Genomic DNA, 16,727 nt, shown 5'->3' with positions numbered 1-16,727 from the left:
TTCCTTATTTCCTGTTGCTGTTCTGTCTAGAGGCAGAATCAGGTTTTCAGTGAGGTCCAGGTTTCTACAGGGATATTTTGCTGAGCTGGCAAGGATGAGTCAATAAGCTCAATCCATGTTCAACTCCAGAATCCCGCTGGCTCCAAGTTCTCCCCTCTAAACCCTTAGACCACACAACTTCCTTTTCATGTAAACCCCAGACCACAGAGCTTCCTATCCACCTGCTAGCCAGTGAACTTTCATGCCATACAGTGCTTCAGTACAAAACAGTACATACATCTCTGAGTGCACCTCTCACCTGTGCTTTTCCAGGGCTTGAAAGGCAGACAGCCAGTGTGAAAGCAGTCAGTATCCTGTAATGTGCATAGAAAATAAACTGAAAACCTTCCGATATCCAGGCTTATTACATAGAATTAAATACACATGGACAAATTCATTTCTAGTGATACTTCAGTGTATTCCACAGCCTGCTAACATGAATTTGGCCTCTGGAGAAGGAGTAGTACAATTATGGGCCAGATTCAGATCTCAGAGTTACTAATTTTACTACAGTTTAATGCAACTGGGATTGGAATCTGACTATATATGTCTATGGACTAATCTAATTTTTATGACACCCCATGCAGCAGCTGTTAAATGGATGAAGTGTGCAATATTGAATAAAGCATTTTTGCCCCTCTCTGACACCTTTCTTTTGGGAATATGGAAGTTTTTCCTGCACACTGTGCACATTTTACAGATGGGTAAGCCAGAGCACAGGCCCTGCCTAAGCTCCCAGCGCGGTGTGTTGGCAGGGCTGCAGACATGTCGTGCAGGAGGTCCTGAATCCAAGCCAGTTGCTGTAACCGCTAAACCGCATTTCGTCCCAGGAGGCTGCATCTGAGATCAACCCATTTTCGTGGGGCCAGATCCTGTCCCTTTACTCCTTCTTGAGAATACATTGCTCTGGAAGTAGACACACTGTGCCAGGTCACCAGCTACTAGAAGCTGTTCTCTTCAATGGACCCTTCCCCAGCTATATCATCTGCACATCCAGTGGGACCTACTAGGTCTCTCCACCACAACTAAAAGAAGAGGATCCCTTGCCAACAGAGCTCTACAGTTATTTTTGGAGCTCCTTACCTGGAGTTCCTTACCTGGAGCATAAAAATTCTGGTCAAGTAACCTTCCACTTCCAAGTATTTATTAACAGATAGAAAAACATGCAGTGACAGTCAGAAGTTATTTTTTTCTAAGTACTATGGATTTCAGTGTTTTCCTGCTGCCTTATATAAAACTTCTCAATAATATTAGACCCACACCTTGCTTATCTTGGATTGTAGTTCTGAGTGGCAATTGTATACAATATATTCCCACAAAACCAGTACAGGAAGCAGGGGATATTTTAGGTGGCTTTAGTTCTACTACCTAAGTAAGCTGCCAACTTTCTCTCTTAGAGCTGTCTCTGATTTCCAATGCAAACTGAGCTGTTGAGCAAGACCTACAAATGCATCAGAAACCACACACAAACAATGACTGACACATTAGAACAAATTTGTTTTAAATGAGAAGACAGGGACAAGCTCTGAAAAGTAAACATAAACCCTAAAATGGTTTTTCATAGTGCTGTGAAGACAAATTGTGCTTGTTGGCAGCTTTGAGTGACAAGGAAAGGCAAATTCTGCAGCGTTTCCCTTAGAGTCCGATGCAAAGCATTCAAACTACAATGTCATCCATTCAGGCTTGCACTTTATTGATTCCTCAAATTTTTTGAAGAGATCTTACAGTGTGCAGTGCTATAAGGAATGTATACTCACTTTGCATATAGCAAGAACAGCACTGGGTGGGAGTACAACAGGTTGCAGCTGAAGGCTGACACACCTAGCAACTGAGCTATGCTGCACGTTGCTGCAGGACAGTGCACACTAAAAAAATCCCCTTTAAGACTCAGCAGACAAAACTCAAATGTTTTTAGATAGTCTTTAGTTTCTGTTATTACAAGGTGACACATAGTTTCCTCTTGGTGTGGGGGGGATGACCTTACTGCCTCTTGTTCTGTCTGCAATCATCATCTCAATTTGCTTGTTACTTTAGATCTCAAATCCCCTCAAGAATTATTAGCAGACATGCAGCACGACCTCTCAACACTATATGCAGCTGGTCACAGTAGCTTGCCCAGCAGGCAAAATATTTTAAACTATTTTAAACTTCTACAATAGTAGCTAATTAGCTTCAATCAATCACTGTAGCCAGTGGGATCGTTTGCTGTCGCAGTTCAGCGCTCCCGCGGATGCGCAGTGTAAGCACAGATTAAGAAGGAACTCATCAGAGACAGCACAGCTTTAGTAACAGGCAGATTGTCTTTCCCCACCTCTGACCACTGAGATCCCTTCCCCTTGCAAATGGCTTTAGCAAGTGGATTGGCATACCGAATCCCTACCACAGCTATTTTCCACAAGTAGGTTTCCCGTCAGTAAGCAAAGAAGTTTCATGCATACCACTTACCTTCTTAATCCTTGCATGTCCAAAACCGTTGGGGAAAGGTGGAAAAAAACCAGAGTCTGTGCTGATGAACAACTAGAAAGTTTTTCCAAACATTACCCTCTGCTAGCACTTCAGTTCCTCTGTCATTTATAGTCCAAAGAATGAAATGGCAAGTAATGGAGAGGATCGGGAGCCGTCTGTACCTCCTCAGACACTGGAGAGAATACAGAGAAAGCACCTGGTTTTGCTTAGTTCTCTTCTGTAATTCAGCATTAAACCAATTGGAGGAGGAATGTTAAAAATGAACACTTCATTTTCTAAGTATGTTAAACAATGCAAATGGGGGCCTCAGCCTGGGACAGCTGGTTTAGATTACAAAGCTCACCAACTGGCTAGACTCCTCACAACAACCTCGAGGAGCCTGCCAGGATAAAACACTAACAGCTTGAAGGAAAGCCTCTCCCACTGCAAACTTCACAGTTAAATGTGCCTCAGAGCAGAGAGCACCGTTATTGGACAGAAACCCTTATCAAGGGACTGGAGAAGGGAAGGGATTGTTTTCCTTGCTCTGAGAACAAAAAAAAAAGTCAGGCTTTTTGGAGGCCCTCTAGCCGGTGTTCTGGACAATGAATATGCAACACTCACTGCTCTGTGCCAATGCATACTGATGAAAGGTCTGACCCTCTGGGAGGTGAATAACTCGAATTCATGATGATCGTGGCTACAGGAACTATATTGCTTGGGGATTATTTGAAAACAGGAATAAACAAATTAAATGTTCAAAGGAAAACAAATGGCTTGTCTGCAAACACTGGCCCTTTTTAAACTGACCCCATGCTTAAGGGAGCAGTTTATGATATGAAATATTTCTTAGGAAAAGCATAACTTGCAGATCTCCAGTTATGATTGAAGAGGAAGGAAATAAAGTACTTTTTCAGGTGTTTTGCAACTTTGCCACAGGCAGAGCTTTAGTAGGTCAAGCAGAACATTTATGGGATGTGAGAGGTAAGCAATCAGATGCTGCAAAGATTATGCTAGATCCAAAGATGAACACTGAAATTAAATACAGACATGGAAATTAAACAACTACTTTGACTTTCTGTTGAGTCTGCCATTTGAGAAAACCCTTTATTTCTAAGAAACCTGAAACTATTATCATACATCTCTCTGTAACAGATTAAGAAACAGAGAAGTATAGTTGATCTAACAGATATTAATAAAACTAGCCTCCAAACATGGACATCCAGCCTGAGATATAAAAACTGAGCTGCTTCAGGGTTGCTGAGGTCCCACAAGTTGTATTAGAGCCAATGGGAAGTCCAAGAGCTCTGTACCATGTTAAATGGCTGTAATTGTACAAATTACCTTTCAAAAATGACAGCACCAGAGGCTCAGTGCCATTTCTGACCATTTCTTTCTCAGTGACTTGTTTGCATCACTTGCATTGCATTAAAAGTTAAAACTCTTACCAGAATTATTCAGTGTTAATTCATTGGCAGATAAACAAGAATGAATTTACTTATAAATAAACTTCCCAAAAGCAAAAACTCACACAAGGGACTTCTGAAGAAGCTGCTGGGCACGTCGTGAGAGGAATTTTGTCATGAGTCAGAAAGCAGGCAAGAGATGATAGCAAGAAAAGACAGGGTAGATTTTCATTGCGCCAAAGTGTTGACAGTGAGTGTTCTTATTGCCCCACAAGACCAGTGTTTCTCAACACACTCAGTAATCTGGAGAGCTAACAGGTCTGAGAGCAGCAGTGCTTACTCTATTCTAAGTGTGTGAAGACGTACTGAAACCATGAGAAACAGCTTTACAGCAAAGCAGATGCTCTGAGCATCCAGCCATGTGGATGAAAAGCTTCATATCATGATGCTTCATTTGCTAATCCACTGAATTTTTCTACCATCACGTGGTAAAATCATTGCACACATGCCAGAATCACTGCATGAGTGCAGCACCAGTCTGCTCACAAATTGTTGCCTCAGAGTTCTGATTCATCAGCCAACTGGCAGAGGTAATCCAGACCTGGAGACAGGGGGTGAATCCAGATCTGACCACCTAAGGGGCTCCCTTAAGAAGAAATACTGTACAAATGTTTTGATTTTTCCTGTCTCCATCTGACAGCTGGAGTGGATAAAAACCAGAGTATAAAAAGTGTACCAAACCACAACTTGGGCTGGTTTACAGCATGGTGACTGTTTTTTTTCCAAAATAAAAGGACTTGAAGTTATGGCTAAGCGGAGTTTCTGCAGTACCTCTCTGTAACTACCATCAGACACAGAACAATGAGATGCAGCCATAGCCTTCTGACAACTCCCTTTGCTATTGAGTTGGATAAAGGATGAATTTGTGGCACATAAACCTCCTTTGTTCATCCTATAAAAATGGATAATTCAATGTGCTGACACCTTCACCATTTATGCTTAAGATAGTAGCTAAATTTCAGGTGTAGTGGTACTCTCACTTTAATGTTCTCAACTATCCTTCATTATAAAATCCATTATTTTATTTAGATTAGCTTGATATTTTCTTTGTCTTCATGAAGAGGTGCAGAACTGTCCCCAGTATAAAATGGGGTTCTGTTAAATAACTACGTTCTTAAAAGTTTGCTTTGTGCATAGTTAAGACTGAAGCTATATCTCCAATTATTTTTAAGACTTGAGTTTTGAAAATTGTGTAATATATAATCATAAGGGGCACATAAACTGTGTTGTATAGCTTTAACACCACCCTCCTTGGATGAGATGACTGAATGTATGAATAGAGCCATGCTCCTGCAGATAATACACAGCACCTGATGAACGGGAACCCTCAGCACTGGAGAACATAATCTGATGGATTCTGAATGCTAAGACAAAAGCTGTAAATAGGTCAGAGAACTTAAGAAGACTTAATTACACTCAGCACTCCTCAACAGAAAATCTGCCTCACAAAAACAAGTCATCACTTTCCAACTTTTATGACACGTTATCTCCTTTTCAAATTCTGATATTGTTCTTACATTTCTCCAGAACTACACCTATCGAACACCCTTCTTGGATGTTCTTGTCATTTTTCAAAGTCCACCCTCTCTGAACATTCTCAAGAACACTGTCAAACCATGGCAAGAGTCAAATATGCAAATCTGTGTGGTGGCAGGTCTGTGAGCCCAAAGTCATCCTAAGTGCCAAGTCACAGACATCTTTTACCCAGCCATACAGACCTAAATTTATTAAAGGAATTTGCCAATAACTGACACTTTAAGACCCTGCATGTCCAAGACTTAGATGCTAAAAACATTAACTTTGCTCCTACCAAATCTTATGGAATCAAATGTTTTTAGCAGTGAAAATGGTAAAACACTCAGAGCACAACTTCTGGGCACTTGCAGGAACAATTGCAGTTTGATAGCATCTAAGGTCCAGGGGATTCACAAGTTGGGCTTTTGCCTGGCTGAGAGATTGATCTAAGTGTTCTTGGAGACTGTCAAATAAGCAAGTTTTTTATATCATCACATATTGATATAACACATGACAGGCAGAGGTTTGAAATCCACACATCTCACCCTACTGCCACATGAATTGCACCAAGCCTATGGGAAACTTGGCCTCAAACCCTAATTCTGCCTGAGAAAGAGAAGGGCTCATTTCTTCCACCTCCAAGGGAAGAACCTCAGTTGCAAAATCCTGGTGTTTGGGGTGGGTTCCCTATAATTTTTCAAAGACAGACTACCTTAGATTATCAGTTGAGGTCTGTATCATTCAGTGTATGCATTGTAATTGCTATCTCATAACAGAATGATTCGATAACCTGTTCCAGATGGCTCAGGCCAGAAGCTCAAAAGCACAGTCCCACACATGTTTTCCTTTCCTAGCCAAACATAACACAAGCAAGAATTAACAGTGAAAATTAACATAGTATGTAATTGTAAAAACTTCACTAGTGCTAATTAAAATGTACTGGGAATGTGCAGTCCCTGAGATGCTGTGGTGTGTTGATCTGCAACTCACAATATTGTTTTTAGGAAGGAGAAAGTGTAACAGTTCCTGTTGTGCTGCCGTTTCTTGGGGCTCAGTTACCACCTTTGTGAGATACCCATGGAAAAAAGAGCCAACATGGCATCCCTTCCTTCCCTCCTGCTCAGACACCTGTGTATCTGAGGTGTATGTTCCTTTGGGATGATGATACCACTGATAGCACTGCTCCCAAAGAGCAGCGAGCTGAGCATCATTGCAGTGTTGTAGCAGATGGAATCACATAGTGCCCAACTACAACACTTTAAGTCTTTGTTCTACTTATGTAACTCTACATCTTTGTCCTGATTTCAGTTGGTGTTAAACCCCAACAATCTTACACCTGTTGCTCTCTTTACAGGTCTGTGGTCACTATGATAATGGTTAACAGCACAATTTCCTTTAGGATAAAAGTTATCAGTGGAAAACCCAGGCACCACTGGATCCATTATGAAATGTAACAATGCTAGGACTAGGATCCGACTTTATTGATTTGAAAACATATTAATCGTTTCATTAGATGAGGAATAGTAGGATCTAGCAGGTGCATACCAAAACCCAAACAGTTAAAACTATGTCCACTGAACTGCATCTGCTGTAGGACAAAACTATTTCAGGTATACTACCTTTAGTGAGATCAGGTTTGATGTTCGTGATCACTGGTTTAGCTGTAGTGCTTTCTAGGACAGTCTAGGAAGATGCTTGAGGCAAAAAAAAAAGAGCAATATACTTGAAAGAATGCTTTAGTATTGTCTAGTGTTTTTTTAACCCAATAAAAGTAAGATAAGCAAGTAAACTAAAAGCTTTTTATAACTTTCTCAGGAAAAATACAGAGTCTTTCTCAGCATTTTTGGTGCATGCGACAACTTTCAGCAGGTCCCTTCCTATTATTAGTAATTTGCAACAGCCTGTAACGTTCTTCTTGAGCTTTCAATCCTTAAATGACCAATATTTATGCTTTTAAAACTATTTTCCTGTAAAGAGTATATGGAACATCATCCTCTACCTAAAGACAAAAAACATACTTGAGAACTTATATCTTCCCCTTGGTTCCTCTGTCTGAGAACATAGTGTCCTGGCCACTGTTCATACTTTTACTCGCTTTACTGTTGAATCTCATCCTTGAGCATAGCTCTGGTTATTGCAGTTCACATTTTACCTGAAACTAGACAGATATTTTAGTTTGGTTTTGTTTGTTTTATAAGATTGACATGTACATAAACAGGGCTGTGGCCTTTTCTCCTCCGCATTTTTGTCAAATGGTCTAGACAATGTGGCTGAAAACAATGATCTTTAATCTTGTGACAAAATGTTTACCAGCCCCTTTTAATAGCAAGCATAAATTCCTTATGGCCAGTTTCAGCTAATAATGACCTTCCATAAATAAAGACCTAAAACTCCTAGTACTCCTGGACCAAGACTAAAGTCTGTTTCACTGTTGGACCAAGCCAACATTTAGTCTTTGCGAGTGCCGGGGATACATAAACCACTGGTCTACAATTATGACCAGACAGTTCGAAGTATGTACTAAAACCTCCCTTAGGAATATTCAGGACTGATTGATTTTATGCTTAAATGCCTTGAGACTTCCGTGTCTTTTGCAGTTTCCCAAGGCCTTTACCCACCCAAGCACAGCACTGTGCACACTGGGCACATCTGGCACAGCAGCATCAGGTGGTACCTCGGAGCAGTTGCCTGGAGACAGTGGTTCACCTTTCCTGGTTAACCTGGCAGTGTACCCAGGTATGGCATGAATGCCAGTAAAACACCAGCTTCACCTGTGCTCCTGCATCTCATCTCCCAGCTACTTTAATTCCATCACACAGAATTTATATTTTGGATAGCTTTTGTATTTGGGTTAGTTTTGGTTTGGTTGTTTGTTTGGAGTTTTTTTCCAGATTCAGTTGAGCATCCTTTCTCCATTTTAGTCTCCTTTGGCCAATCACTCTGTTTTTATCCAGAGCAAAACATCACCCTCTGTAGCATCAAGCATATTCTGTGTTTTTCATTAAAACACTTCAGGTTCTGAACAAACCCAAACAAGCTGTGTAAATGCCATCTCTCAACAGGGATGTCTGAATGTTCACAAGTATGTGTACTATTTTTGTAAGGGCATCTGCCAGAACCCTGCTGATGAATCCAGAGCAGAAAAAATTTGACATCAGCCCTCTCTTCCAGAGCTTCTCTCTTTTCAAGTGGTGCAAACCATTCCCTTTCTAAACATGTTTCACTCCTATAGTGCACACGTAAGCAAAGACTTGTGGTCTCTTTTTCCAATAAGACACTTGGCGAAGATGTTTGCATTTTTTAGTCCCTTCCTTATCTTAAGATTTCCAGGGTTATATGTTAGACAAATATAGGAGTATCAAAAAGTTTCCCTATGAGGAAAGGGATAATTCTGACTGCTTTGTGCTTACTCAACTGCTTTCCTAACTCCAGGAGACATTTATAAACTTTTCTTCAATTTAAAGACTACTACACTTAATTTACTTATTCCCACAGCAGGTGTTACACCAGTTCACAAACTACCTGTTTACTTTTGTAAGCTAACCATGTTGTTTGGAAATAAACTGGCTATGAAACTGGGTGGTAAACATGACGTGTGTAGTCTGTTTTCAGACTCATTATTCACTCTGCAGCAACAAGGGCTGCTGTAAGGCAGTGATTTAGAGTACTAAAGGTAGCAATTCCAACGAGAGGGATGTACTCCTGTTTGCTGGTTCTGCTGTGTGTGCGCTGCAGCGCTTAAAAAGTCTTGCAAAAGGATGCAGTTTACAACACAGAGTGTTTCTTTTGTTTTTTCTTTAAATCTGCTGGCCTGTGCTCTGAGTTGCACTGGTTGCCACAGCAGGAGTTCCAGGAGTTCCCCCTGTAGAGCCTGGCTGTTCCCAGGGCTCCCTCTGTTCGGCTGCCATGGGGTACCAGAACCTGAAGCAGCCATGTGAAAAGTCAGTGGAACTGAACCCTTCTTCCAACAGAGGTACTTGTACTGTTAACAGAGCCCAAAGCCAGAGCCTGATAAATCAATCAGTCCCCATTTTGCCCACTGTTTCAGAGCAAAATTCAAGAAGTTGAAGTTGTGCCAGATAAAGAAAACAGAAAGGAACAAAAACTCTGACAGGTTAAATGTGAAAAACAGAAATTCAGGCCAAGAAAGTTTGAGAAACAAATCATAAGAAGCATAAAAGCTAATAATAAATTCTTTTTCAGACACACCAAGAGCAGGAAAACTGCCAAGCAGTCTGCAAAGTCAACAGATGAACAAGGTATAAAAATAGTGCTTAAAAAAGATAAAATCACTGTAGAAGGTTAAGTGATTGTTCTTTATCTGCATTTGCTAGAGAAACTTCAAGAGATTTTCATAGTGGAATTAAAAAAAAAGAAAAAGAATGAAGAAAAAAACAGCAAAAAACCCTACTTGGGAGGAGATGTCTAAATTGAAGTGCCAGCAGGAGAGGCTGTAGAACAAATTAAGAAAACGAAGAATAACAATTTGTCAGAACTCACTTGACATTTAGAAATTGTTGTTAACTGAATTAAATATGACAGTATGTAACAGCTGAATTATTTATCTGAAGTGCAATATCTCGCAAAATTGCCTCAGTGTTAGAAGAACAGAAGGTACCAAATACAGTACTGTATTTTATAGTTTTCCATATAATGGTTAATAAAAGACAGAATGCTAAATCCAATATATTAGGAAATCAGTAGCCCTGCACAGGAGACTTAGTGTTGATCTTTTAGGCATAGATTTTCTATGAGATTATCCTTAAGAACTACGTATCTCAGAAAACTAGCTCTGCTTCATGGTACACAGATTTAGTTTTACCTTTACTCACTCCATGCAACTGAAAGTGGCTCCAGCCAACTCCTAACTGGCACATGTAAATAGCAAACATGATTTTTTTTCAGCAAAACTTGGGAATTTGTGTACAATAGTTGCCATTTCTTTCTAAGTTTATAATTTCAGCTACAGCCTTTGTAGCCACCCTTGGTAACCCCAGAAAGGGACCATGGAATGGGCACTGAAGCTGAGTTAGGTGTGGCTGAGACTCCAAGGGGTCTTCGCACTGGAACATGGAGGGAACCATTAGGAGTTCTGCTGAGATACCTTTAGAAGACTAAGGAGGGGGAAAGAAAGAAGGAATTACCCAAGAAGGTAAGTCAAACTCCTTTTTTCTCAGCGTTAAGCCCATTGCCTCTCCTCTGCACTCCATTTTTGGCAGCAGACAGATGCATCAGTACCCTGGGTAACCGGGGACTTGGTGCTAAGCACAAAGACCGCGTCACTGAGGTAGAGTACGTAACCTTCTCCCTGTGAGTCACAGGCTCAGTTATGTCTCACTTTGGCCTCTCACCAGTTTCCTTCATAGCTCCACAACTGGAGGGTTGGCCCTTCCGGTTTTGATCAGTTGCAATGATTTCTGATGTTTCCCTATTCCATTTTAGTTTCAAATGAAAATCTTTTCTTTCACGAACTAGACTGCCTAGTCACATTTGGCCAGCAGGGCAGTGCAGACTTCAGGTTGCCTGCAAAGCATCTGACTATTAAAGTACCAGTACCATCACATCCAGAACGCAGTAGGCTCACTGAATCCCCAGCCCTGCCTACTTGGCAGGTTCTGGGAAGCACACCACAGTCACTGTTCTGTCCAGAGCCCAGGAGGGACAGAGGTACCACCTGCAAGACCTTTGCCTGCAGTGGCACTCCGCAGGTCCTTCCTCCTGAGCACTCTGCAGACAATGTGCTATTCAGTCTGCATTTGGGTCCAGACAGATCTGGCAAGCCTAGTTATGACTCATTCATTTTCTTTAGAATCCCGTACTCCTCAAATTTTTGTAGTTTCATAATAAGCCTCCTCTAAGTTAGCTGAAAACTGTTAAACACATCTGTTCCTGCTCCTATTGTCAAAAATAAGGCAGTCCTCTGTTTGCCTTCATTTTTATTGGCACCCACTACTTGAGCACAGAGCAATGTGCAGTCTAAATATTTTCCAATTCTACTTCCAGAAAAAGTTTCAGTTTTGATGACTATTTTTCAGTGCTCCAGTCTGCCATTCAAGCCACTTTCTTTACTATATTTTTCCTCCTGCTACAATTTAGTGTTGGAGCCATGGCACAGCCTGTAAACCAAAACCTATAGATGAACCAGAAATCAACTTGGTGATTTGCTTGTAATTCTGAAAACACCCTTTTACTACAAACAAAAGCATTGCTCAAGTATTTTAATACTTTATAGCAATAGAGAAAACTGCTGCAGGAGATGGGAAAACACTTTAAGAAAGATTAATTGTGCAACCAACATTTTATGTGGTTGGCTTTCCCCATGACAAGCTGAAATTTGAATCCCTTTTTTCCCTTCCTCTGCAGTTTCCTGGACACCTGCACCCAACACTGTTTGGGATCACTCTCATGGTCTTTACTTATTCTGAGAAAGTGACCTCATCACTCTACAACTGCCTGAAAGGAGGTTGTAGGCAAGTGGGTGTTGGCCTCTTCTCCCAGGCAACTAGGAACAGGACAACAGGAAATGGCCTCAGTCTGTGCCAGAGGAGGTTTAGGTTGGACATCAGGAGGAATTTCTTCACATAATGGGTTGTTAAACATTGGAATGGACTGATCAGGGAGGTGGTAGAGTCACCATCCCTGGAGTTGTTCAAGAAATGACTGGATGTGGCACTTAGTGCCATGGTCAAGTTGGACTTGATGATCTCAGAGGTCTTTTCCAACCTAACTGACTCTGCGAAATAACATTTGCATTATACATGCTCCCACTTAGGAGCTAATTCTTATCCAACTCCTCTGATTTGCTCAAAACTGCTACTACCTCTTACTATTGCTCTATTTACATCCAGTTGGCACTTTGTTGCTTAGGTTAAATATATTTTTACTGATAACACTACACTTAACGTTTAGGAATCTCATGGATTCAAGGTATATAAGTTGTGTAAATCAGGGTACCTTTATGTAGTTCTATAAATCCAGTTGCCTCTGATGAAGTTAAAATGGGCTTCTGACTCTCTAGGCAGCCTCTAAAGGTCAAATTTTTTAAAACTTAGCATGTCCTTAGTTCCCTGCTCCCTCATTTACAACAATTTGGATTTGAAGAATTATAACTCTTCACTTTCTGTTCTCAGAGGGTTGTGTTTAACAGCATTTCCCATTGTAGGGAGTCAGGAGCTACCACTGGTCTGCTTTTACTAGCTCAAAATCAACTATCTGACTTTGCCCGCCTGATAGAGCAGCCTTCATAGAAAGCTGCCACAGGACAAAATATGCACCACCTGGAGTGTGTTACATGCTTCCTTTTTCTAATCCCTTGGACCATTCCAGGAACAAACATTAGATATTAAGTAGCTGTACTACAGTGCTGGGTACTAGTTACTATTCCATAAATTATATGAAATTAAAGTTCCTAGATGCCTCAAATCTGTAACCTGGTCATGTTGCAGTTCAATCCACCTTGCATGACCACCTGGAAATTCACTGGGGGGCAATGCAGGCAGCATCTAATGTTGAAAATGAAAACCTTAGGTTAACCACACAGTACTGCCAGGATTACCTTTACCTTCATGATACCGGCTGGTATTTGAACAGTATCCAGGCAGCTCTCTGAGAAGTTTGGCTTCCTCTACACTAAGGGAGACAGAACAGCATTCTAGGCTGTTGGTCAGACTCACTCACTTTGTTAACAAACACAAAAAATAGGTATAAGTAGTTTGTTTCCTTGATACCATTGATCTGTCAGCTGCAATGCCACATGTGACAGGGCTTCTGAATTCTGTCAGTCATTGCCAAAAACCTCTAATATAGTTCACCATAACTCATATATTTTTCTACTTTTCCCACAGATTGTTATTTTTTAGATGGTTCCCTCATTAAAACAAATAGTTAATTTCAAGTATTAAAAACTTGAAATTGAGCTATTGTAAAATATGATTTCTGGTGCGTTCCCTGTCAAACACTGCATACAATTTCTTTCAGTCATTCTTTAATACAATTCCCACCTGGAACACATGCGAAACTCTCTACTGCTGACAATATCAGCAGCCATATGAAGCACCAAGACTAAACTGCAGCACTGCCTCCTCAGTAACAAGAATGGTCTTCTCAGAGCCTGAGGCATAGTCAGGGCTGTTAAAAAGTGAATATTGAGTATGTAGATGTATTTCTCTGGGGATAAGCAGAAGACCACAGCCTGTCTCACGCACTTCAGCAGGGGCAAACGTACTGACAAAAGCAAAGCTGAGGAGCTTTTGGTGCAAGACACACAGTATTTTATTTATTTACTTTTATTACTGCTGTTATAGGAAGACAATCCTGACTTTGCACATACTAAATAATTTTAGGAATTTTTTATTTTGTCAGGATTCTCACAAATGGCAAAGTACATTTAGAAAGACATTTTCTAGACTTGGTGGCAAAGAACATCCTTTTTTTTTGGGACAAAAAACCCTTCAAATTTTCTGCTGTCAGATGCACGTTTTAGTTAGAGTTCAGTAAAGGAGTGTGAATGCTGGCAAATACATTTCATCTTCTCCCTCACTTGCAGGAAGTGAGCACCATCTCTCTGTTTCAGCAGATTAGGTTGAAGTTTAACTTACACAATAACCATACAGTCTCTAAAATACACACGTGATTGATCTACTCAAATACATGCCCTGTATGAACACTATAGCCGGGTTTCACTCCTGTGTGCTGTCCCACTTGACAGTTTGAGTCGTTTTCATGTCTTAGTGAAACATGTCAATTCCTCTGTATTCACTGACTCTGCATGTACTTACCAATGAACCACAAAAACACCCAAGACAATTTGGGAATATATTCCACATATGTTCCTTCAGAGCAGAGACTGTAAGCCCCAAGATCAGCTGGGTCTTGCCAAAGCAAAACTGGATGTCACAGTGATAGGACAAGGGGTAATGGCTCTAAACTAAAACAGGGTAGGGTTAGGTTAGATATTAGAAAGAAATTCTTGACTGTGAGGGTAGTGAGACATTGGAACAGACTGCCCAGAGAAACTGGGGCTGCCCCATCCCTGGAAGTATTCAAGGCTGGGTTGGATAGGACTTTGAGCACCCTGGTCTTGTAGAAGCTTTCCCTGCCCATGGCAGGGGTGTTGGAACAAAATGATCTTTAAGGTCTCTTCCAACTTAAACCATTCTGAGTCCATGAAAATACACTGAACTAGAAGCTGAACACAGAAGACTGAGGACTTCCGTGTACACACAAGCTTCCTTCCTGGATATATTCCAGCTGCCTGGGCATTAGAACCACAATCCAAGATTGTACAGGTTTCAGGATCATAGGAAAAAAAAAAAAGAGAGATTAATACCCTCATTTCTACATAATTCTAACGGTAAGATGTTCATAGTTCTAATTTGATAGCAGATTGATGGTTTGAGGAAGACTAGCTCTGTGCAGTAAGATCCAAAGTCTGTCAGTCACTTCAGAAAATGGCCAACTTGTGTCTCCCAGTAGAAATCAAAACGCAAGGATGTGAAGGATTCTTTCTCCATGATCTTAGATAAGGATAAGCTCAAGCCACGGCTTCTATTTTTGAAGCTGCAGCTGCAGCCTTGTGTTTTGAGTTGAGAAAATTATTCTTGAACTTTCATATGATAATGTGGCAATAAAACCATCAAAACCACAAATAAGAAGATATTAATGAACTGAAAAGCTTTCATGACGTACGTGTTACTGTGAAATACTTACAAGGCAAGTATCTTCCATTCTGTCTCTTCCACTTAGCCATCAGTCACTCCTATGCATAGTCCAAGTCACCTGCCTTACTATTAACTATTTATGGAAAATGGGTCAAGAATAAAAATAAGAAACAATAATAAAATGCAGGTTGGAGAGTGACATTAGGTAAAAAAAGCGTTATTTGTCCACTGCTCACTATAATGTATCACATTGTATCACTGTGACTAACTGGTTTAATGCAGCAGAGTTTAATTAAAAACAAAATAAAAAACCATAAACCCCCAAACCACACACTGTGCATTCTTCTACAGTAACAATTAGATCAACCAGTTACTTCCTTCTCTTTGCACAGAACGCAGGATAAGCAAAGAACAGCAAAAAATAAGGAAGTCTAAAGAGAAGAACAGAAAATCCTAACCCTCATTTTCCTCCCTTATATAAAGTTTGCAAAATGAATCCCTGTACTAGAATTCTGTTACCTTACCACTAAAGATAACTGACAGCTTGTTAGACCAAAACTAGGAGGACCAGACACTTTTTTCCCCTTGCGAAAGCAACAGGAAAGAGAACAACAAAAATCTTCAATTACTGCACCTTTCTCATAAATTCCAGATAATGTTTTCCTTGTGCTGCTGTGTGAAAGGCCCACACAATTAACAGGACAGACTATATGAGTCACATATGTACATGTGGGAAACTGGTAAAGCAAATATATACGGAACAGTTATCAAGCACAAAGTAAGCACAAAAGAAAAATTAGAGGAAAAAATATATCCACTAATCTTTCAATAAAAACAAAGCTTGAAGGTTTATAATGGTCTGTGAAACATTCTAAGAAAGAATTACTGCCTAGAACACAGAGTCCAGCTGATTTCTAACAAAGCAACAAACTCCACCAATGTAACTGCAGAATAAGCCCTAGAACAGAAACCTCTAAGCCCTGGGGATTTCCTCCACAGTTCAACAGACCTCACCTCCTAGGACTTAAGGACTGAAGCCTCTTGTGTATCTCCTGTTGAGGATTTTCTTCTCCCTGAAGAAGCTTATGAGGAATTCTGAAGTTCTTCTGTACTTTGCTTGGCATTAGATTTCCCTCTCCAAACTCACAGCTTATTGTATAAATGGAAGGGATTTACAGCATGCAGAAACAAATGGTATTACTATGTTTTCTTTATTGGCATTTATAAAGTTTCCTGAAAGAGAAATGTGTACACATTACGCTCTCTGCAGTTAAAAGAAAAAAAATTGAGCAAAAAAAGAACTGCTTAGATAGTATATTCAGAGAATAGTGAGCAGCATGACTCCACTTCTAATTTATAACATGTAAGTCATATAATTTTTAAAAACTAAACATTTCCTTCTGCTTTGGCTCACCAAAAGGCAATTTTATTGTGAAGCAGCTATATATTATTAAACAGACATGACTACAAGAACAAGAGAGATTGCACAGAAGCCATCTGATTTCACTTTTAAAATTGCTACAGGAAAAAAGGTACCTAAGCCAGCCCAGTTCAAACGAAGATGTACATTTCAAGTACCCAATTGAAATGCTCTCAGCCGAGG

The 16,727-nt window shown here is 40.4% G+C and overlaps 1 protein-coding gene across 2 annotated transcripts in view; it reads right to left on the bottom strand.

Annotated features, from left to right (window-relative positions):
* FBLN5 (fibulin 5) overlaps nucleotides 1-3,030 on the bottom strand; it is a 53,032-nt gene extending 50,002 nt beyond the window's left edge. The window contains exons 1-2 of one of the 2 annotated variants that reach the window (XM_051806676.1): nucleotides 2,485-3,030; nucleotides 299-353 (exon numbers count right to left, since the gene is read on the bottom strand). In XM_051806676.1, coding sequence (XP_051662636.1) covers nucleotides 299-353; nucleotides 2,485-2,501 — 72 coding nt within the window. In that variant the 5' untranslated portion in view covers nucleotides 2,502-3,030. The remainder of the gene's footprint in view (nucleotides 1-298; nucleotides 354-2,484) is intronic. The other variant, XM_051806677.1, reaches the window with a different exon arrangement.
* Between the last annotated feature and the right edge of the window lie 13,697 nt (nucleotides 3,031-16,727).

The sequence above is a fragment of the Manacus candei genome, unplaced genomic scaffold (assembly GCF_025592945.1).
Source record: "Manacus candei isolate 608988 ecotype Guabito, Panama unplaced genomic scaffold, ASM2559294v1 h1tg000067l, whole genome shotgun sequence".
Lineage (NCBI taxonomy): Eukaryota > Metazoa > Chordata > Aves > Passeriformes > Pipridae > Manacus > Manacus candei.
Note: the sequence above shows the minus strand (reverse complement) of the source record. Positions and strands in the feature narration are given on the sequence as shown.